This window comes from Megalobrama amblycephala, linkage group LG5 (genome assembly GCF_018812025.1).
Source record: "Megalobrama amblycephala isolate DHTTF-2021 linkage group LG5, ASM1881202v1, whole genome shotgun sequence".
Classification (NCBI taxonomy): domain Eukaryota; kingdom Metazoa; phylum Chordata; class Actinopteri; order Cypriniformes; family Xenocyprididae; genus Megalobrama; species Megalobrama amblycephala.
This window is the reverse complement of record NC_063048.1, coordinates 18,079,560-18,104,686: the sequence shown is the minus strand read 5'-3', so window position 1 is coordinate 18,104,686 and position 25,127 is coordinate 18,079,560. Positions and strand designations below refer to the sequence as shown.

The following is a 25,127-nucleotide window of genomic DNA, read 5'->3' as shown; positions in this document are numbered from 1 at the left end:
CAAACAACTGACTGTAATTTACATTCTTACAATCTTATGGTATATATTTAATTGTTTTATGAGGAATAGGGGTCATTTCATTGACAAAATCATTTAAAGTGCAAACACTGGTGCACAAATATGATTATAATGTTTTTGAAAGCGTTTAAACAATATTTGCATTAAAGTTGGCTCAAGAACCCTGTGAAAACCAGCTGCACTGCAACAAGAAAAAATAATGTGTATGTAAGCCTGTTCGATGAGAGGTGAAATCTCTGCAGGGTATAAACCTACATTCACAGTTATGACTATATTTACTGTAAGAACCTCAGCACACACTTGCTGATATTACTCTCCGTTTGTGTCTGTGATCCCTGGAGGGACAGACTCATTTGTGGTATATTTCAAATATAAAATCACTTTCTTTTATGAAGAAAAATATGTGCGCTGTGGATCGTCCATACAGTGAAAAGAGAAGTAGTTTCAGCCACTTCAGTAACTCAATAGCATTCATATATTTGGAAAATTTCCATCACAATGACTGCTTGTGTTTGAGAAATGCCAAAAAAAGTTTTTTTTTCTTTTTTTTTTCTCCCCATTATTTATTTATTTATTTATTTATTTATTTTTGCAAATCAAAGTAAATGTTATACAGGTAAAATTAATTATAAGTCAAACAAATTTAGCAAAAAATAAAAAAATAATAAATAAACTACAAAAATGTTAAGCTAATTTTGAAATGTAAAAAAAAAAAGTTAAATTGAGCATTTTTTCTGCTAATAGTAAATGTAACAAAGTAAAGATAATCTAAAAAAAAAATAATTAAAAATAATAAATTAAATGAATGTAAATAATTATAATTTACATAAACGAATAATCAAAAATAATATTTATAACCATGTTAATTATTATTTGTCTAAGAAATTATTAAATTATGCATTTTCCCAAAAATAACAGCTACAGGGCTTGGGGGTAAACTGTGTCAGTGGCTCAACATAGTAAACATACCAAAAGAAATGGTTATACAATTAAAATTAATGTTAAAACAAATTTATATAAAAAAAATTTAAAAATACACATACATACATACATATGTGTGTGTGTGTGTGTGTGTGTGTGTGTGTTTGTGTGTATATGAAGTACACACACAATTTTATTTATTTTTGTTTTTAAGAGGCTTTTTATATAAAAAAATGGTTTAACATAATTTGGGGTAAAGTGGCTCAACTAGTGGTAATGGTACACTTTGCTCTCAAATACAATTAAATTCTAAAACTATTACAAATACTATTATAAATAGTGCCAATACATAATTCCCTATCCACAAAGCCCATGTCCTCTCCTCATTTTCCCATACACAAGAATCTCCGGCTGACTTTCAGACAGACATACTGAGAGACAGACAGGCGCTTTAAACATACACCGAAGTGACCAGCTCTCTGGTGGGTATTATTGTAGGCAGGCTTGTTTTCTACCAGTCCATATGTGCTCCTCTCCATGTGCACATTCCAGGATCGACGGACACTTACCAGGAATGTAAACCATCCTCACGGCCTGACAAGACCCAATGTTTCAACATTCAGCAGTCTCAAAGAGTAGCGCCCGCGCAAACAAGCCTCTCAGCCACCGACCCCACTCCCGTCTCTTTCCTCTGCAGACTAAAATAATACCGCTGCCGTCCAGACAAAACACACAGCTTCTCTTTAGTGTCAGCCTGAGTTATGGTTCTCGGGCAGCAGATGTCTTTTAGGGGGAAACGTATTTTAATCAGAATGCACCTCTGCGGTGACGCAAAAGGCCAACATTGCCGTCAGCGGCCCAAAAATAACCGAGGCGAAATGGTGCGTAGGAACAGACACATTAACCTATTTTAACTTTTTAATCCACCAATCAAAGTCTCAGACGATAATATTAAACAGCACAACAACACAAGAGTAGAAATAAGAGGTCTGAACCACGTGATAGTATGTTCTACGAGTGAAAAAGAAAAAAAAAATTCAGCGGAATAAGGTCTCTCAAGACAATCAGCCAACCCTAATTCACCACGAGATGCGACTCAATTTCCTCTCTCACTTTAACATCAGCACTCTATCAAGATCAAGAGAAATTCAATAAGCGCCCAGCACAGGGACATAACGAAGCAGATCTTATTCTCTGCGTTAACTGTGAGGAGAGGAAGGAAGTAAGAATAAGATTTATTTCCTCCAGCACTTATCCAGCTTTTCATATTCTGGCAGGCCAAAGGGATGTGGCGGCCCTCTGCCTGCAGCCGGGCTCTAATCCCTACGAGATGAGGAGAGAGATGGGTGGAACGGCAGGGGAGGGAGATATCCTTGAGGATAGAGAGAGGACCCATTCCCGTCTCAAAGGGATTAGGCGTGGGTTTGCAACTTACTTCTGAAATTGCCCCACAGATTCAGGTTTTTGGCCCCAATGAAAAACCTTCTAGGAGACGTTTCGCAGCCATGTTCTGGTGGGTTTTGGGTGGAGTTAGAAGAGTGACACCTGACCTTCTGTTCATTTCAGAGAAGTTGACACAGGTTGTCATGGTCGAGCTTTCACTGGCTTTCCAGCTGCATTTATCTGCACGACAGGATTTATTTTATGAATCTGGCCTACCTACAATAAAGCACTCAGTCGATCAGAAGAATCTGAGCTATACAAGTACATTTACAATATGAACAAAAAATGTTTTTTGTGTGCCAAAAAAAACGAAATAACGACTTTATTCAACAATATCTAGTGATGGTTGATTTCAAAAAAGCTTTACGAATCTTTTGTTACGAATAAGAGGTTCGGAGTATGTATCAAACTGCCAAAGTCACATGATTTCAGTAAACAAGGCTTCGTCACATCATAAGTGTTTTGAAATTTACTGTTTATTGTTTATTAGCCTCGTTTACTGAAAACATGTGACTTTGGCAATTTGATACCTTTTGATACACGCTCCAAACCACTGATTCGAAACAAAAGATTCGTAAAGATTCATGAAGCAGTGTTTTGAAATCACCCATCACTAGATATTGTTGAATAAAGTCGTTATTTAGTTTTTTTGCTGCACTAAAAGTATTCTCGTCGCTTCATAACATTAAGGTTGAACCACTGTAGTCACACGAACTGTTTTAAATATAACTGTAGTAGCTTTCTGGGCATCATCTTGCTGGCAATGGAGGCCTCACTGAGCCGTCGGATTTTATCAAAAATACCTTAATTTGTGTTCTAAAGATGAAAGAAGGTCTTACGGGTGTGGAACGACATGAGGGTGAGTAATTAATGACAGAATTTTAATTTTTGGGAGAACTAACCCTTTAAGGTCTATAAGTCTGTAAGAAGTTAATTTATCAAGGATGCATTAAATAGATCAAAAGTGACAGTAAAGACATTTATAATGTTACAAAAGATTCTATTTCAAATAAGAACATTTTTTGGAACCTTTTATCCATCAAAGAATCATGAAAAAGAATCATAGAAATATTAGAGCAGATTATACCTTGCAACCACCTACACAGATGAATTTTCAATCACATGAAGAGTTTCCATCTTTACTCTTTACGCTTATCTACACTGAATTTTTTTTCTTTATTGCCAGAATCACCCTTATTTTTGACAAAATAAAAGAGTGTTATCACTTTCCAAAAACCACCTCATATCCATTAAGACTGATTACAGTCATTTCTGAGTGTCACAAGTCTGGGAAATCAAATAGTCAGAAAGGCCTCGATGACCTGTACCATCACACCTGATTAAAGTTACAACACACAGTACCCAATGACCCAAAACAACACCGGGAATGACCATTAGATACAATTTCGTGTGCAAATAATGAACTCAAGCACATTATATAACTGCAATTATGAAATGTAGGCAGCATTTATCAACAAAGAAATCCCAGCAAATACATCCACTGCCCCACACTTGAACTCTATGATGAAGCTGAATATCTGGATGTCAATATTTAGCTACCTGCTTGTTTGTTTTCATTTGATTGAATTATGTGTGTAGGAACGATATACCAAATATTTGAGGTTATGCAGCAATATTTGTCCCTACATGTGAATTAGGTAGCTGGTGTGTTGATTCTTAAATCAGTGCAGGATCTGTGAATAAACACTGATGTATGTGCTTTAATAGACCAATAATCAAAGTCATCTTGCAGAGGAGTTAAAACGCAGGAGGAGGAGAGATAGTCAATATTTAGAGAGTTGTATTTGATTTTTTTCTATGGTGTAAAGGTTTCTGGCTTGGTACACAACTACTGTGAGTGGAGTGTTTAGGGCTGGTGTGTGTTAGGATTGACCCTTAGCATGTACTGTGTGTGTCGTAGGTTTGTACCCTGGTTAAAGCAGTGTCTCTTTCCTCTATGACGGCTTTCATCTCCTCGGAGGTGATCTGGGAGCGACGCTCTCTGGCCCTCTGGATCTGTTCGATGATGGCCGCCCCGCTCTGTTCGATAGCGAGGGCAGAGTCCGCACTGTTAACCCTGTTCAATAGCTCTTCCAGGTCCTGACCAGAACATACAAATAAAATCACAAATAGCATTTTTAAATATCATTTGATTGCAAATTAAAGTTCCCCTGTAGTCAATAATTTTATCACTTAAAGGTGCCGTAGAACGCGTTTTCAAAAGATGTAATATAAGTCTAAGGTGTCCCCTGAATGTGTCTGTGAAGTTTCAGCTCAAAATACCCCCTAGATTTATTTTTATTAATTTTTTTAACTGCCTATTTTGGGGCATCATTAAATATGCGCCGATTCAGGCTGCGGCCCCTTTAAATTCTCGTACTCCCCGCCCCCGAGCTCGCGCTTACCTTAAACAGCATAAACAAAGTTCACACCAAGGTTATTATAGTTTTGCTTTTTTAAATTAGTTTTTATTTTAATATCGTTTTCAATTTTGCTTTAAATTTAAGTTTAGTTTTAGTTAGTTTCATGAATGGTTTTGTTAGTTTTAGTTTAGTTTTTATTTTGCAAACACATTTCTATTTAGTTTTTATTTTATTTAGTTTCAGTTATAGTTTTAGTAATTATAGATTAGCAGCTAACAGAACACTTCCAGTGTCGACCAAAGAAAGCAAAGCAAGACATTTATTTTCAGCAAAATGTAATGTTTGCACAGTTTACAGTTAACTCTTGATAAAAATAACAAGGGTTTGAGTCTGAGTCATATTCAGCAGAATCCACGTTATCCGAAGCATCATACTGTGCCACTTCTGTGCTGTCGCTGTGTGCTTTTTTTAGAAGCTCCACGGCTTTGATCATGTTTGAGCCATTATCCGTTACAATGAGCAATATTTTGCTCTCTGGTATACCCTATTTGTCCAGGGTGCTTTTGATACAATTGGCTATTTCTTCTCCGGTGTGTGGATGGCAAATGCGACGCAAATTTAGCAAAGCATGCTGCGATTGATTCGATGGGCAATTGTAAAAACATGCAGAGATACCCAAAAAACGAAGCAGTCAAACCTTTTTTGCTCCATCCATCTACACATATAGTGACTTTGCAGGTCTCTCTCAGTATTCCTCAGTAATTAAGGAATTGATCCGTTCAGCACTGGGAGTGATGAATCTGCGGTCTAGAGCAGCATTAAAACTTTTAAAGGCTATCGAATCACACAGTCTAGTGGACATGCCAGTCTCAACAAACATATGTTCATTTGAATTTGTTGGCCAAACCTCAGATTTTTGGAAGCATAATGTCAGAGTCTGCTGCTGTAATTGAGTTTGAGAACTACTAGCACCCTCGTTGACTTTATCATTACCGATGGCAGTCTTCCTTTCCGAATCTTTCGCCATGAAGGATTTGTAATGCAATGCAATACAAGCCTGATGGCTCATATTTAATATACAGTGCTGGATAGTAACTGATTACATGTAATCTGGATTACGTAATCAGATTCCAAAAATGAATGACTTGTAATTAGATTGTATTATGTTTTAAAATACTGACTACAGTTACTTTTTTATTGATTACATTTTATTCTCACAATGGCACTAATTTATTCATACTTCACTGATGTGCCTGTCAATGAAAACTGAGAGACACACAGCATTTTTATCACTGGATTTACACAAATCATTTCACTTTTAAAAAGTGGTTTCGCAACATTGCAACAGTGCATATCTAATCATCTCCTGACAAAACATCATTCAGCAAGTCATATCGCTATGCATTACTGCCTTTGGAAGGCTTTTGTCTTTCAAACACATTAAAATTCATGTCAATTCGTATTTACATGCAATGCAGGGATTCCACCAAATTTTTGTCAGCTGAACATCTTTGACCTAATATATTTACTTGATGTATTTAAGCTAATAAGGCAGGTCAATATGAATGAATGAATGAATGAATGAATGAATAGATTAAGTTCACAGTACTCTGATGTTGGTTAATGGTCACATGACATGCAGGTAAACAAATAATTTTTTTCTTTTTTAGTAAGAGTTTTATTTTTATTGTTTTTATTTTCAAAAAAGTAATCAAAAATATTTGATTGAATTATATTACCCATTACCTTATAATGTAATTTATACCTTAATATAATGTAATGTGTAATGTAATGGATTACATTACTAACTACAATCAGTAACTGACTACAATTTGTAAGTAAATCTACCCAGCTCTGTTGATACATTTAACATGATTTTTCTAAAAAAAAAAAAGAAAAAAAAAAAAAAGATAATAGCTAGATAATTACTAACAATATTAAAATTATTCTTTACTTTATTCTTTATTATTTATTTTTTATTTTATAAAAATCAGTAAAGATTTTGCAGCAGAAAGTCACGTTAAACCTTATAGGGGATGTTTTTGAATTTTACTAATTTTACTAAATTAGTAAAATTAGTATAAATATAAGTATAAACTATCAATCAGACGACAGAAGGCATGTAGTAGATTGTGCACAACAGGCTTTACATCAAAGTTTTGATCATGTTGATTTTGAGATCTTAGAAATTTGAACACTTTATAATAAGGTTTTATGTGTTAACTACATTAGTTACCATGAACTAAGAATGAACAATACTTCTACAGCATTTATTAATCTTAGTTAATGTTAATCTCAACATTTCTGATTTTTATTATCCTAAGTTCTGTTAACTGTATCTGTTCACATTAGTTAATGCACTGTGTGTGAACTAACATGATCATTAACATTTTCATTAACTAACATTAACAAAGGTTAATAAATATATTGTTCATTGTTAGTTTATGTTAGTTAATGCATTAAGTAACGTTAAAAAAAATAGAACTTATTGTAAAATGTTAGCAAAAATGTGCGTATCAAATATAATACAGTAGGCTTTACTGGGTTAAAGGTGAGACACTACAGGCAAAAACGCTGTTTTTTTCCTACACCAAACTTTATAGTTTTATTCTTATCTATTATCTGAAGTTTTTACAGAGGGGTTTGTTCATATATAATTTGCCTGATTTTATATATACATATATATATATATATATATATATATTTTTTTTTTCTGGCTGTTGACAGTATTTTTTAATTTATGGAGTGATAAATAGAGATATCCAAAATCCCCTCAGTAAAAATTTTTGACTCTAATATGTCGAAAAAAAGAAAAGAAGAATTTTGAACCTGGCTTTATCCAATGTTGAGAGTTGATGTATACAAATTAGTACATATTTAATCAGATAATGCCTCATTTGCATATTTAAACATTACATTTCAGAAAACTTGTAATATAAAAAATGGTTGCAATTCTTAATATAATCAATCAACTGGGGAAGTATAGTGATATCTATTAGTTAATTTTTTACCCTGTTTACCTGGGGTGTCTTATGCGGTACAGTGAATCACAACTCTGAAATCGCAATGGTTGACATAGTAATAACTACAGCAATGTTTTGCAATCTCACAACTGTGAACAAGAAACAGATAGCAATAACGGCTTATTCGCTATTTTCATGTCCATTAGTTATCAGTGACTGGAAATGTTAACGTTGAGCAGTTGTTAGTAAAGCACTGTCAATAGAAGCACATTTCAATGTATGTTTTGATCATTTTACTGTCCACCAGGTAAATATCATACAGACGTGGACAAAATTGTTGGAACCCTTGGTAAATATGAACAAAAAAGCCTGTGAAAATAAATGTTCATCGTTAATCCTGTAGATCTTTTATTTCAAAAACTCACAAAAATCTATCATTTTCATTAAAGTATAAGAATTTAAAATGGGTAAATTTCATTATGAAATAAATGTTTTCCTCTCATACACGTTGGACACAATTAAAGGTACCCTTAGAAATACTCAAGTAAAATACCTCTGAAGTATATTCCCATCCATATTTACATTTTTATCACACCAGGGTGATCATAAACATGAAATTGTCCAGCCATGACTTCCTGTTCTACAGGAGTATAAACATGAGGAAACACAAAGGCCAAATTCCCTTAATCATTCATCACAATGAGTAAAAGATTGTTGAGCTTAACAAAATAGAAAATGGCTGTAAGAAAATAGCTAAAGCATTGAAAATCCACATTTCCACTATCAAGGCAATAATTAAGAAGTTTCAATCAACTAAAAATGTTACAAATCTGCCTGGAAGAGGACACGTCTAAATCGTCCTAATGCGCGGTGAGGAGGAGAGTTTGAGTGGCCAAAGACTCTCCAAGGATCACAGCTGGAGAATTGCAGAGATTAGTTGAGTCTTGAGTCTCAGAAAGCCTAAAAAAATAATTAAACAGCACCTACATCCCCACAAGTTGTTCAGGAGGATTTCAAGAAAAATCCTCTGCTCTCATCCAGAAACAATCTCCAGCATATTCAGCTGTCAGACACGACAGGAACTTCAAACTGGACCGGCTTCTATGGTCTAAAAACTAAAAAAAAAGAGCTTTTTGGCAGCAAACCCACCAGATGGGTTTGGTGCACACATGGATAAAAAACACCCCATGCCCACGGTTAAATATACTGCTGGATCTTTAATGTTGTGGGCCTATTTTTCTACTGGAGGTCCTGGACATCTTGTTCAGATACATGGCATCATGGATTCTATCAAATACCAACAGATAAAAAATCAAAACCTGACCGCTTCTATTAGGATCTTCCATCAGGACAATGATCCAAAACAAACATCAAAACCAACACAAAAATGTGTCACTGAACACAAAATGTGAACTGAACTGAACTGAAGAGAAGAAGCACCAACATGGAGCTGGAATCTGAAGGATCTGGAGAGATTCTGCATGAAGGAATGGTCTCTGATCTCTTGTCAGGTGTTCTCCAAACTCATCAGGCATTATAGACTCAGAGCTTTTATCTTGGCAAAAGGAGGTTGCAAAAAGTATTGAGGGTACCGTTAATTGTGTCCAACGTGTATTAGAGAAAAACATTTATTTCATAATGAGATTTACCCTCATTATAAATGATTATACTTCAATGAAAGGTTAGAATTTTGTGAATTTAAAAAAAAAAATCTAAAAGGATTAACGAACAGATTTATTTTCATTTTTTTGTTTTGTTCATATTTATCAAGGGTATCAACAATTTTATCCACGTCTGTACGTCTCATTGCTTAGAAAAGTACTAGAAAACCACTCTTAAGCCACATGATTTAAGGTATCATTCATGTTAATGTGCAATAGATGTGCCAAAAATTAAGAAATCAGAGTAAGCATCAAAACAAGCCTTTCCTGTGGCTGTTTTTTCATTTAAGACAGTCGGACAAAAAGGGTACACAGAACAATCAGAGATGAAATTCTCCAGTGAGGAAGGCTTACCACATCACTTTCTTCAGGTTTAATATTCTCCAGCCTAGAGAGAGATGGAGAGAGAGAAAAAATGTGTGTGAGAGAAATAGAGAAATGAAATGTAGTGAGCTTCCTTGAGTTTCCTTTATGTCACTCTGCAAAATGAGATCACTTCCCAAATCCAGTAATTGCATTCTGTGGGTTTTGGTATGAAAGCAGAAGACACACTCAGAGATATTAAAAGTGCCACCCGCTTGTGCTGTTATTCCACTGTAATGCCCATTCTGCTCAAAACTGACAGCGAATTGTTAAGTTATTAATGTTTACTACTTTATATGACTATTGGGATCAATTGTTCATATGTGTGGGGAAACGGAGAGGCGGATTAGGCCTGAACCTTTTGTGCCACACCTGCCATGAGCATCTTTATAAAGGCAAAGACAACAATAATTATGGAGCCAAAAGCCTGGAGACACATGGGTCACAAACTGGTGGAAATATTTATGATTTTGAAGGTTTTTCATATGGACCTCTATAACAAATGCACAGTCACAAAGATTTGCTCATGGCTAATGTAGATCAATGGCATGGCAAGTAAAATCTTGAGGTTTTGCAATAAATGTATGAAATATATACTGTGAGTTCCAAAGGTCTGAGATCACACATTAAAATCTGGAAATAAACAAAAAGCTGTAGGATTTTAAATGTTTAAAATTAAACATTTAATTAGAAAAACTCTAAATATAATAATAAACAAATTAAGTATATATACACTACCATTCAATGCTCAGTAAGTTTTTGAAAATATTTAATGCTTTTTATGCTCATTAAGGCTGCATGTATTTGATTAAAAATACAGTAAAACAATAATATTGTTAAATATTATTATAATTTAAAATAACTACTTTCTATTTTAATATATATTAAAATGTAATTTATTCCTGTGTTGGCCAAACTGAATTTTCAGCATCATTGCTTAATATTTTTTGGAAACCATAATACCTTTATTTAAAATTATTTGATGAATAGAAAGTTGAAAAGAAACAGCATTTGTGACCTGTGTATGCAAAATGAGTCGCAATGAGCAAATGTTCAAAAATGAGTTAATGTTATTTTCACAATCTATTAAAAAACTTTCAAAATGTTGTTGGAATCAGAGAACAAATGAATGAGCTACACCTGTTTGAAGTCGAAAGAGTCAGCAAAGTCAATTTTGAGAAAAATCGAGTTTTCTCAAGGTTCCAAAACAAAATCACCTACCATACCTTAAAATTCCAGTTAATAACACCTAATTTGGCAAACACACCTTGTCAAAACCAAATATCTAGGAAAAATATGTATTCAACCTTTCAATATTTTACTTCAATATTTTGAAGTAGCTGATGTAATTCTGTTTATATGTGCATATCGGGATCACGCGACATCTACAAAGTTGGAATGCTGCACTTTAAAACAATGCCAAACTTGTGCTGAGGGGAAGCGCGAGTGGTGAAGCGAGCAGAGAAAAACGTGCATTTTTCATGGTCAAAGGAAAGGTACTCATCTCAAAAAACGTGACTCGATTTGCCTGTAGCTCGTAATTAGCCTGTGCGCATTCCGACTCATTTTGCCAACATGGATCACATGAATTTAAAAACAGAATATTTTGTAACATTATAAATTTCTTTACTGTCACTTTTAATCAATGTAATACATCCATGTATTAATAAAAAAAATAAAAAATCATAATGACCCGAAATTTTGGAATGGTATATGTAAATACAAAATAGGTCGCACTGTATATTCGTACAGTCATAGTTTCAGTAGGTGTATTGAGAAAGAAAGCAGACGAACTACAGAAATCCGTTCTTCCTACTCTTGCAGACCCCACTGGTGCGATGCTCCTTTAAGAGCAAATCAAATTCCTCCCTCAGCCACCAGGCAGAAAAAAACAACAACCCCTCAACTCATTTACAAAGGCATTACATGGATCTCCATCCATTATAAAGGTACATACTCATTCACACAATGGACCCAAGAGTGACCTCCGAAAATAAGGGCTTAGAACACGTGCGTCCATATTCTCCAAAAGATAATGGGATTCCACTTGGCTATCAATTATCATTTTTTTTGAGAGAGGGGCCAGAATGGAGCCCTTGAAAGCAGCTAAGAGAGGGACGCGATTTTATAATTAGATTTTGAAGAGATCCGGAAAATGCATTTCATGCCTTTCAATAATTGCGGTTTGTTTGAGAGAACTATCAATAAATCATGAGGCCGACTGAAATATTAAACAGGGTGTAAGGTGACGAATACCTCTGGAAAAGGACGTCAAGCAATAAAGAAGTACAAAAATTCATTGGTAAATAAATGTAAAAAATACTAGTTGTTAGGTACTCATAAACATTGACGTCAACAAAGCTATTTTTTTAAAAGCACAACCGGTATTAAACAGGACATAATTTCTCCCATCCCCTGGAGGGCACAGGGCAATATTCGCTTTGAAAGGCCTATTATCAAACAACAGCAGCAGTTAAACATACAAGGAAGAAGATCATATTAATTATAACCCAGCAGGCGGGGTGGTAAACGGTAAACATCCGCAGGTCTAAAGCACAGGATTGATTTCCTATACAGTGGAACTTCTGACTGACAAGCCAGAACTAGGACTCTTAAGAAATGTCACACCTCTCTGATATATTTCCAAACCAGTCGATATTTGATTTCCCCTCAAACCCTTGTCTGTTCATTCAGCTTGTCCTCTAGCAGGAAGAACAAAGCAGCTTCCCATCGCAATGGTTAGTAAAGCCGCATGCCTCGCATGCTTCTCAAACCCTTAAATCCACTGCCTTTAAAAGAAAGATGTGTGGAAACAAAACCTGAGGCTGTCCGTTTATCACCTCATGGAAACTTCTGGATCATAAAATGTATGCTTTTGAGTTATTTATCATTGATGAGTTGAAAATATGTAATTAAAAAAAGTTTAGCAGGCATACTACTTTTCTGTATTATCATAATGTCACCAAATATAATGCCTTTTCATTACTTTTATAAATAGATACCAAAGAGAGAGCAATAAGAGGAAAAATCAGATGCGTCGAGATATATCAAACTGACTGTATAGCACTAGGGCTGGGTAATATATTCAATATTATTTCATTCTGACACCGTACAATTTTGCAAAGATTTCACAGGCATTACATTTTTTAAATACCACACCTTTTGTCTGTCATTAGGAAAGCACTACAATAGATATTTTAATTGTAATTAAAACTTTGTGAGGTTTCATTTATTTTCAGTATAAGATTTTCAAAGTACAGTATCATTTTCACTGAACTGGTTAAAAAATTGTTTATGTCACCATTCAAAATAGCTTTCAAACAGTAAAGCATAGCGCTAGCAACACCAGGTCATGGGATCAATTACCAAGGAATGGATGAACTGATAAAATGTTTACCTTGAATGCAATGAAAGTCACTTTGTGTATAAGTGCCAGACAAATACATAAATGCAAATTACATGCTTTTACACTACCATTCAAAAATTTGGGGTCTTTATGTTGTTGTTGTTTTTTTTTTGTTGTTTTTTTAAAGTGTCTTATGTTGATCAAGGCTGCATCTATTTGATCAAAAATACAGTAAAAACTGTAATATTGTGAAGTATTATTACAATTTAAAATAAATGTTTTCTATTTGAATATATTTTAAAATGTAATTTATCACTGTGATGCAAAGTTGAATTTTCTGCATCAGTGACAGTCTTTAGTGACACATGTTCCTTTGAAAATCATTCTAATATGCTGATTTGATGTTCAAGAAACATTTCTGAAACAATGTAAAAGTCTTTACAGTTGATTTAATGTGTACTTGTAGAATAAAAGTATTAAATTCTAAAAAACAAAAAAAAAACAAAAAAAAAAACGTACTTATCCCAAACTTTTGAACGGTATGAAGACATATAGAATATTAGCTGAAAAATGTCAATAAACATTATGCCCAGCCCTATTAAGCACCAGACCTCAACATGTCTAGACCACTAGGCCATGGCTTTAACAAATAATAGGTTTCATTCACATAACAAATATGTCTGTAAATTGTTTGTAAAAAAACAAAAACATTTTTACATATATAATATTCACGTCAAAGTGAAAAGACTCATTTTCACAAACAATTTACACAGCAATTCATTCTGCTTGTGTTATATAAATAAGGCCCAATGAGATATCTGCCTAATTTGAGTATGATGGCACGTGACCGTGTGAAATTGCAAATCGAAATTATCGATTTTCATTATGTGAGGAGCTCCTTTGAGAGAACAGGAATGATTAGAGTAGCATGTGTGTAGTTTGAACTAAGGCTCTGTTTTGGAAGAGGTTTGAACAACACATACTCCAGCGTCGCCTCCTGAAGCTTCTTGGCCCGAAGTAAAGCTTCATCCCTCTCCTCGTTAGCCAGACGCAGTCTGGCCATCACAGCCTGGTCTCTCTCCCTCTGAGCCTTATAGATTTCCTCGACTAACGCTGAGAGAGAGAGAAAGAGAGAGAGAGAGAGAGGTTATTATTCTGGTATTGCACTCCAGAGCTCCAGCTGCACAATAACAAGGCTAAGCTCCTCGGGAAAGAGGTTATTGCAGTTGAAACACTATGGCATAAGTATTAATAACTCTAAGTGAGCCTTATTTTGAGAAGACAGTTTCCCCTGGGGAGGTGTGTGTGTGTGTATGTGTGTGTGTGTGTGTGTGTGTGTGTGTGTGTATGTGTGCATGAGTGCCCAGAGCAATAAAAACAGCAGCAACACCCTGAAGTCAGAGTTCCAGGCTCTTGGAGACTGTGGAGACATTTTATTTATGAAATTTCAGCATGGAAACACTCTGGTTTATCAACATTGTACGGGAACAGTGAGCAATTACGCCAGGCTCATGGATGTCAGAAACCATCAGAAAAATATCCTCATATAGGAGGACAAACATGACTGTGTTTGACCTGCAGGCCTCAGAGGGTCCACATGCGTGCTGACATATGCATTTCCAAAACAATATTGGAAATGAAGGCCCCTAGTGAATGTATGAATGAACTAATGAACGAACAAACAAGCAAATGAACGAAAATATGAATGAACTAACGATGAACGAACAAAAAAGGTCCAAGGCATACTGACGGCAGAATCTCCAAGCAGCAATAGAGACAAAGATCGCTAGCAAATATAACTGAAATGAATAAATGACTGACTGAATGAATAAACGAACACACGCACACAAGTTACAACCAATGAATGAATTAATGAATGATTGAATGCATGATTGAATGAATAAATGAACACAAAATGAATGAATAAATGAATGAATGAATGAACACACAGCAAATGAATGAAAGAATGAATGAACATAACCAATAAATGAACAAACAAACGAACACACAGCGAATGAATGAATGAATGAACACATCACGAATGAATGAATGAATTAACGAACACACAGCAAATGAATGAAAGAATGAATGAACATAACGAATGAATGAACAAACAAACAAACACACAGTGAATGAATAAATGAATGAATGAACACACCACGAATGAATGAATGAATGAATGAACGAACACACAGCAAATGAATGAAAGAATGAATGAACATAAATGAATGAACAAACAAACAAACACACAGTGAATGAATGAATGAATGAATGAACACACCACGAATGAATGAATGAATGAAGACAACGAACGAATGAACGAACAAACTCACAGCAAATGAATGAATGAATGAATAAACTCACCACAAATTATTGAATGAATGTATGAATGAAGACAAGGAACGAATGAATGAACGAATGAACTCACAGCGAATGAATGAATGAACACACCACGAATGAATGAATGAATGAATGAATGAATGAATGAATGAAAAAACGAACGAACGAACACACAACGAATGAATGAATGTACACGTAACGAATGAATGAATGAATGAATGAACGAACACACAGCGAATGAATGAATGAATGAACACACCACGAATGAATGAATGAACACGTAACGAATGAATGAATGTATGAATGAAGACAAGGAACGAATGAATGAACGAACGAACAAACTCACAGCGAATGAATGAATGAACACACCACGAATAAATGAATGAACACGTAACGAATTAATGAATGAATGAATGAACGAACGAACACACAGCGAATGAATGAATGAATGAACACACCACGAATTAATGAATGAATGAATGTATGAATGAAGACAAGGAACGAATTAATGAACGAATGAACTCACAGTGAGATGAATGAATAAACACCACGAATGAATGAATGAATGAATGAATGAATGAACACGTAACGAATGAATGAACGAACACACAGCAAATGAATGAAAGAATGAATGAACATAATGAATGAATGAAGAAATAAACACACAGACAGCAAATGAATGAATGAATGAATGAACACACCACGAATGAACGATGAACGAACAAAAAAGGTCCAAGGGCATACTGATGGCAGAATCTCCAAGCAGCAATAGAGACAAAGATCGCTAGCAAATATAACTGAAATGAATAAATGACTAAATTTCGTTCAAAGACAAAAAACGAATTAATGAACGAACGAACTCACAGCGAATGAATGAATGAATGAATGAACACACCACGAATGAATGAATGAATGTATGAATGAAGACAACGAACAAATGAATGAACGAACGAACTCACAGCGAATGAATGAATGAATGAATGAACACACCACGAATGAATGAATGTATGAATGAAGACAACGAACAAATGAATGAACGAACGAACTCACAGCGAATGAATGAATGAATGAATGAATGAACACACCACGAATGAATGAATGAATAAAAAACAAACGAACGAACACACAGCGAATGAATGAAAACCACGAATGAATGAATGAACACGTAACGAATGAATGAATGAACACACCAAATGAATGAATGAATGAATACATCACAAATGAATGAATGAACGAACACAACAAATGAAGGAATGAATGAACAAAACTAATGAATGAAAGAATGAATGAACAAAACTAATGAATGAATGAATGAACGAACACAGTGAATGAGTGAGTGAATGAATGAACACACCACAAATGAATGAATGAATGAATAAACAAAACTAATGAATGACTGAATGAATGAATGAATGAATGAATGAACAAAATAAAAAACCGAATGAATGAATGAATGGAACGTATGATGAATGAATGAATGAATGAATGAATGAATGAATGAATGAATGAATGAAACACACAATGAATGAATGAATGAATGAATGAATAGACCTGTCAAAGCAATACTGACTGCTAACAAATCTAAATGACTAATCGAACAAACAAACAAACAAATGGATGAACAAATGTGAACTAATGAGCAAAATGATCCATGAGCATTTCCAAAGCATTATTATGAACAAAGACAACTAGCAAATATACGAACAAACACAATGAACGAAAGAATAAATGTGCAAATAACATAAATGAAATGAACTAACAAACATAATGATGCATGAGCCAATTTTCAAAGCAATATTGCGAATATAAATGACTAAATGGATGAACAAACAAAGGAATTAATGAATTAAAATGGACAGAGGACACATATAGGAATGATCACAATAACAAACGAACAAACAATGAAGGTACAAAGAAATTAATAAATGAAGGAATTTACAAACTAATGAAAAAAACACAGTAGTCTCCAAATGAGAGAGGTTTAATCAAACCTCTGATTTTAATTCACGCAGCCAACCTGACCTGCACCAAATTTAAGAATCAAGGAGACAATTTGGTAAAATCCACAGGATTTTGGCATTACCAAACGGTCCTTACCACCATCTCTAATCCCACCGAAAGCGGCACTGTTATCCATCAAATCGCATCAATTTTTTCCTGCACGATAAACAGTCATTCCCACACTAAGCCACTACAAAGTTCACAAAGCAAATCAATATTGCTAGAATTTGCTGATTAAACATCTCCAACCCGAACCATACAAATCATATTGAAATGAGTGTGGCGAATACATGCATTATCATCGCCTTATTAAACAAACAATTTGGCTGCCTAATTGTGTCATATATGTCACGTGTCAAGTATTTTCATTTAATTAACAAACTGTGAAATGGCGCTTTTTAGCTAGTTAAGATCAAACGAAAAGTGAATATCGGCTAAATTTAAATATTTGTTCAGCAAAGGTGAGGAGCGTGTAGATTTCATTGACAAAATAATCAGTTAGAGAGAGGAATGATCACTCCTAATGAGGGCGCTTTATGTTAGACATATTGGTTTATGTTTACAAATGTCAAAGTGTGCTTTTCTCGGGTTCTCCTGACATGTACTAACTAATTAATTAAAAGTGTTTATCTTTCGACTATGTTGGAAGGTCAGACATTTGCTTTTTGAGATCTATGCAATGTAAAACCTCACATAAAAAGGTTTGATTGTCTGCCATATTAAACAAGTCTACTTATTCTTTATTCCCTCCAACCAGTCATCTATCCATCTCTTCATCCTACCTGCTGCTCTCTCGCTGGCTCGTGCCTCCAGCTCGGCCTCCTGTAGCTGAGAGTCCAGTAGCTTGGTTTCCAACTCTTTCTCCTTCAGCGCCAACTTGTCCTGGAGCTAAAGATACACAAAAAAACAGGATAACTGAGTCACATGTGTCTGAGTTTAGCCTTGTCCCATTTATGAGGTCAACCAAAATAAACAAACAATGTACCTGCTTAGTAGGTAATCAGAAATTGCAGTTTTGTTTGTGTTTACCAAAAAAAATAAAAAAAATAAAAAATAAAAATAGTAATAATAATGAAACTGCAGAACATTTCAGGTCATATCTTACCCTGAAATTAAAACATATACCACTGTTCAAAAGTCTGGGATTGGCAAGTTATTTTAGTTTTTTTTTGGTTGTTGTTGAAAAAGTTTTCTATTTATAAGCAGAATTTTCAGCATCATTACTCCAGTCTTCAGAGTCACATGGTTCTTCAGAAATAATTGTAATATGATGATTTGATGCTCAAGAAACATTTCGTATTATTATCAATGTTGAAAAAGTTGTGTTGCTTAACATCTTTGTGGAAACTGTCAGTTTTTTTTCCCCCCAAGATTCTTTGATGACATTTATTACATTTACATTTGTTCATTTTGCAGATGCTTTTATCCATAGTGAATTACAAATTGATGAATGGCAAGTTCAAAAGAACAGCATTCATTTAAAACACAAAACTTTTGTAATAATGTAAATATTTTACTGTCACATTTGATCAATTTAATCCATCCTTGCTGAATTAAAAAAAGTATTAATTTCTTCAAAACACTGGCCACAAACTTTAGAATGGCAGAGGAAATAAAGCCCACTTATATATTGTGAACTATTACATTTACATCTATTACATTTATCAAATAAATGTAAGTATATGTTATGGCAGAATTTGAAAAAACAAAATGTACGCTTTAAAAATGAAACAAAAAAAATTGTAACATTTAGACAGAATAATATATATATATATATAGTAAGCTCCCCTGTTTCAGGAATAAATTGAATTATTTTTCACTGCTTCTTGTTCTTAAGACCTGAAGCATGGATCCATTATACTGTTACAAATGCGTTTTATTTCTCAACTGTTTGTGTTCATTTAAAATATAACTCACTGTTTTTACATGAATACTCGCCAAGACCGGCATTTTGAAATTATTTTGTGTGTATTTAACTGTTTAAAGTATATTAAAATAGAAAACCATTATTTGGTTAGAGACTTGAGACTTCTTTTAAAAACATTAAAATGGCAATGTGTTAAATTTTTTGACTGGTACTTTAATTTAACATAGGCCTATACAAAATTTTCTTCATATCATGTGCAATAATACGTGCATGCATGAGATCACAAAAATCATGTTTTTTTTTTTGTCCTGAGTGGACTTTAATCCTGTTATTAGCATGATCACAGAGGGTTTTTTCACAGCTTACCTGACTGAAAGGCCTCATTAATATGCAAGTCATTTCAGGTCATTATTATGCGATTCTTTTGTCTTCTCAGGTGAGAATCACCCATTATTCATGATTATTCACGCCTCCACGCATACTGTGTTTCTTGACAAAAAGTGTCTTCGAAAATTTAAATCTCTCTATTGTTTTCATTCTGAAGCAAAAACTCTAGTCTACAACCTCTAATACCCAGAAGTCTTGTGAACACAGTTTTAATATATTTTTTTTGGCCTTATTTCAGTGACTCAGTGAGTTTTTTGTTTTTTCAATAACCACGCATAAACGTTATTCCTTCAAAAACACAAACATGTACATACATGTTCCTCACATATTATTGTAGCCTAGTTTGTGCTGAATACAGTGTAATGACACTTTTGTCATTAATATGTTTATGAAAAACTGAAAAAAGCACAAATGTCAGGGCATGTCAAAACTTCTCCAGGGCCCCAAAAATCCTCAGACCCCTGAGGGTTAATGATGTATAGTTTGTCAACTGCACATTAACATTTAGGCTCTATAATATAACAAATATAGTAGCCTATATGAAATGCCCTAGAGGTAGGAATGTTCAGACGCTTTGCATCACAGAAATACATTATATTTTAAAGTGACAGCAGCCTAATATACCTGCTGCCAAATTGTGAGAAAATATTACAAATATCTATATGGCAGTTTGCCCAATGGTTTTGATGTCAAAATTGTGGCCAGTAAAAATGCTTAGTGGCTAGTAACATTGGGAAACCACTAGCCACAGTGGCTGGTGAGCAAAAAGTTAATGTCAAGCCCTATATATATATATATATATATATATATATATATATATATATATATATATATATATATATGCACTGTTTCACCCACTGGCCACCCAGCATTTATTGAAAAGCTAATATCAGTCAACCACAACTTCATAACCACTGTCAAGCTTTTGTATTTGTACCACTACATCATATAATTCAGGATGTCTTAAATAAAAAAAAAGAGGAACTCTTGCGTCTTGGCTGTAAATCTGGATTGGTGAGTGATATTTTACGAGCATCTGAATGATAGATTTAACCTCCTGTCTTAAATATTTTCATCCCGATTGTTTTTGTCCTCCCGGACTCTGAAAACATGATGGGGTTAGGCCAGAGTCCTCAAAGGGCTCTCTCAGATCACTGCCAGCAAAAACACACTCTTGGGACATGTTCCTGCCCCTCTGTCAGGAGTCACAACTACTTGCAAACCAGGGACATCAATTACAGCTGTTTAAGAGGGTCTCCCCCCTCTCCGGCCCCTCAAACTCCAGATGGGTGCAGACATGCCACAGACACTAATAACATTTCATGGCTCTAGCCCTATTGCTGATGTTTCTGAAAGGACAATGATGCAGCAAGAATATAATGCAGAATAAAATGCAGTTTACTAGAGGTCTTCTGCCCTTTTAGCTTCCCCTCCAACCATGGTCACCTGACATATAGCAAGAACTTTTTACAATGCAATCAATTCCTGATGGATTAAATCAAGTCCTGCCATTGCAATATAGAAGTAAGCACTAACTCCACTGGGAATTTGGTTATTAAACACTTTCATTAATCATTTTTCAAGTACTGCACTACCTACAATCGTGAAGCAAATGCCACCAATCAAAGAAGGACAGCTAGTCTTGTCTCTAAATGGACGAGCAAATTACAAAACAGTTTCCAAATCAACTCAAGTAAAAATTCAGCCTTGGTGAAGCACTATTTAGGCACAGAGTGACTGACTTTAAGAACTTCTTAATGTGTGAATTCACCTTCTTATTGAGGACTCTAAGAGAATCCAGCTCCTTCAAGAGGAAGGCAATGTTTTTCTCTTTATCAAGAACTGGCACTGGCTTTTTGGAGTCACTGGTAACTTTGGAATTTCCCTGGTCCTCATGAGCATGCCTTCAGAAAAGACAAAAGTTCATTAGAAACGCTCTTATATTAGACTCCCAAACGGGCAACAAAAAAATGAATCACATTCTGACATGCAATTATCAAATACACAAGGGATGCGGTCTCCCACTTTCAAGAATATTACTGTGACTTATTTACTTTGAGATATTAGTCAAATCATACAGTTGACCTTTAAGGTAATATTAAAGTATTACTGCACTGTGTTGCAGGGTAAATTACTTCCCTCTTGTAGCCAGGAATTCGATTCAGTTCTTATTAAGGAGGCGAAGAAAATGCATTGAAATCTATATTTATCACAGGACGATTCACGCTGTGACATAATTAAAATCATCTTATAATGGACAACAGTGCTAAAAGTGAATATTACTGCTATATACACATTCTATAAAGGCCTTCTCAACAGTACTCAAAACTGTTGCATAGAGGATATGTTTGCAATGGATGCTACCAACTATTTTAAAAGATATGAACATACAATAAAAATACTGTGCATGAATACATATTTTTTGCACACATGGAACAGTTCGATGACCTACTACTTTTGTAAAAATGTGTGCAATACAGAAGAACACACTACATGGTGTAATGTGTCCCAAAATGCCATGTACGTCATTTGACAATTTCAAGAATGACAATTTTTTTTCATGTCTAAACTTATTATTTGAATAGCTTGCCAAAAGTGAAGGCATTTTTACATAAAATAGAATAAAAATAACTTGTAAATATTAAAATAAGAAATAAATATGCAAATATATATATATATATATATATATACTGTTATAAAAAACTGTTATAATAAATAGAATAATAATTATAATTATAATAATAATTTGTTACATTTATATAGCGCTTTTCTGGGTACTCAAAGCGCTTTACATATGCAATACTATTTTATTAATTGTATACATAATTTATTTATAACTATTTATTACTAGAATTAAATATTAAAAGTAGTGAGATCACATGACAACATTTATTATTGCATTCTGTTTTACAAATATTAAAAAAAAACAAAAACAAAAAAACAAATACTGCATAGTATTTCTGAACATAGCCAATTGTAGCCATTGGAGAATTGTTTCAATCCAACAGAAAAAAATAAAATCAACTCAAGAAAACAGTTTTAAAAAAATGTAAAAAGTAAAAAAACAAAGGCTGAGGATGAGAAAGCAGCAAACTAAACTAAGAATGAACTTTTCAGTGCAAATAATTCGATTTAGATTACGCTTCAGTGTAACCGACTGTGCTCGTGTGTGTACACATGACAGCTACAGTCTCTCTCTTCTCCTGACCTGAGCGTGGCAGACCCTGCCCTGCTGACGTGAGGTGCGTGGACCGGATTGCTGGCTGTCTCGTTAATATCCTGCTCCTGCTGTGCTGCAGGTCTCTGAGGAGACCGTCTCTCCTCCTCCATGATTCTCACTTCAGCTGCAACTGGGCCTGGCACGGGTGGAGGTGGAGGGGGTCTGGGCGTCAAACCTTCTCTGGGCCTGGGAGTCTTAGATACTGCACAGAAAAACAGAGTAAGAAAGAACCACAACAGCACAGAGTAATAACTTTAGTAATACCAGCAGGTGCTGTAATGCATCATTAAAGTAGTCCACTAGACTATTGCACCATATTATTACCAAATTTGGACTGTGATGACTATTGATTTGGCGTGCTATGTAATATCACAGGAGGATGCAAAGAGGGATGCAAAGTATGTCTTCATTTCTAACTGATTATTTTGTTTTAACATTTTTCATTTCTGCAATGAAAAGTAGATAATATAAGTGCATTTGATTTATAATGCAACATTTATAAAGAATTTGAAATTTAAGTCGTCATTCACTGAAAATCTTCACTACTGCCATTGCTCTCAAACCTTGTTTGCTTATTTATTAAAGGGTTAGTTCACCCAAAAATGAAAATTCTGTCATTAATTACTCACCCTCATGTCGTTCCATACATCTTCAGAACACAAATGATATTTTTGATAAAATCCGATGGCTCAGTGAGGCTTGCATTACCAGCAAGATCATTTCCTTTTTCAATGCCCAGAAAGCTATTAAAGACTTTTTTAAAACAGTTCATGTGACTACAGTGGTTCAACCTTAATTTTATAAAGCGACGAGAATACTTTCCGTGCGGCAAAAAAACAAAATAACGACTTCAACAATATCAAGTGATAGGCAATTTCAAAACACTGTTTCATGAAGCTTTACGAATCATTTGTTTCGAAGCACCAAAATCACGTGATTTCAGTAAACGTTACGTCATAAGTGTTTCGAAATTTCAATATTTCACGTGACTTTGGCAGTTTGATATGCGCTCCGAACCACTGATTCGAAACAAAAGATTCGTAAAGCCGCGAAGCTTCATGAAGCAGTATTTTAAGATCACCCATCACTAGATATTGTTGAATAAAGTTGTTATTTTATTTTTTTTGGCACACAAAAAATATTCTCATCGCTTTATAATATTAAGGTTGAACCACTGTAGTCACATGAACTGTTTTAAATATGTCTTTAGTACCTTTCTGGGCATTGAAATGATCTTGCTGGCAATACAGGCCTCACTGAGCCATTGAATTTTAATCAAAAATATTTTAATTTGTGTTCCGAAGATGAACGAAGGTCTTAAGGGTGTGGAACGACATGAGGGTGAGTAATTAATGACAGAATTTTCATTTTTGGGTGAACTAACACTTTAATTCACAGATTTAAATACGGCATGCTGTGATTGGTTGAGACACATGAGAACAAATGACATTTGGGGTCTATGACTTCAAATCTGGTGTGATCATTTTTGACTCGCTATATTTGAATACACAAACATGCGTGTTTATCAATGAGAAAAGAAATCTACTTAAATTTCAGCTTTTTCTCAAACAAATGACTTAGATATTATGGAGCTTTTATTTATTTTTGGATCTTAACAGACTCTGGTGACTACTGACTTTCATTGTGAGGAAAAGAGCAGAGATTTGGAACAAGGCAAGTAAATAATAGTAGAATTTTCATTTTTGGGAGAACAATTCCTTCCAACACTTCTTATATCCAACACAATTACAACCTAGTGCAAAAATAGTGATTGTTTTCAAACAGGTTTCCACTTGTCATTGGTGGACAAAACAGATAATCCCGGCCCAAACTAATGCTATTGGTTGAATCAATGATTGGATGCTCAAAACACACCATTCAGAGAAATCATCTGACTCTGCATATTAAAGAAAAAATTATTTTAGCATCCAGAAAAAGCTTTAGAAGCTAAACGAAAAGGAAAACCCACAAGAAAGACGTTGCAACCATAACATATAAGACTTCCATTCTTCTGCTGTGAGATTACAGTCTGACGGTTTGAAAGGCAGCTCTGTTGGTTGGTTTGCGTCAGCTCTCTGAAAAGGAAACTAGGTCTGGCCGTCTTTCATGAGGGAATGTGGCGATCCATGCCGAGTGACTGGCAGGAGGGGGAAACGAGGTCTTCTGTCAATGTTTCTGTAGCGCTCAGGGCCAGAGATGCAGGCAGAGAGGCAAACACAGAGGCCTGTCTCTTT

The 25,127-nt window shown here is 34.6% G+C and overlaps 1 protein-coding gene across 1 annotated transcript in view; it reads right to left on the bottom strand.

Moving 5' to 3' along the window:
* Positions 1-25,127, bottom strand: part of mipol1 (mirror-image polydactyly 1) — a 92,613-nt gene that overhangs the window by 35,667 nt on the left and 31,819 nt on the right. The window contains exons 5-10 of the mRNA XM_048190950.1: positions 22,882-23,095; positions 21,445-21,577; positions 18,202-18,307; positions 14,062-14,191; positions 9,724-9,757; positions 4,312-4,482 (exon numbers count right to left, since the gene is read on the bottom strand). Of these exons, the coding sequence (XP_048046907.1) occupies positions 4,312-4,482; positions 9,724-9,757; positions 14,062-14,191; positions 18,202-18,307; positions 21,445-21,577; positions 22,882-23,095 (788 nt within the window). The remainder of the gene's footprint in view (positions 1-4,311; positions 4,483-9,723; positions 9,758-14,061; positions 14,192-18,201; positions 18,308-21,444; positions 21,578-22,881; positions 23,096-25,127) is intronic.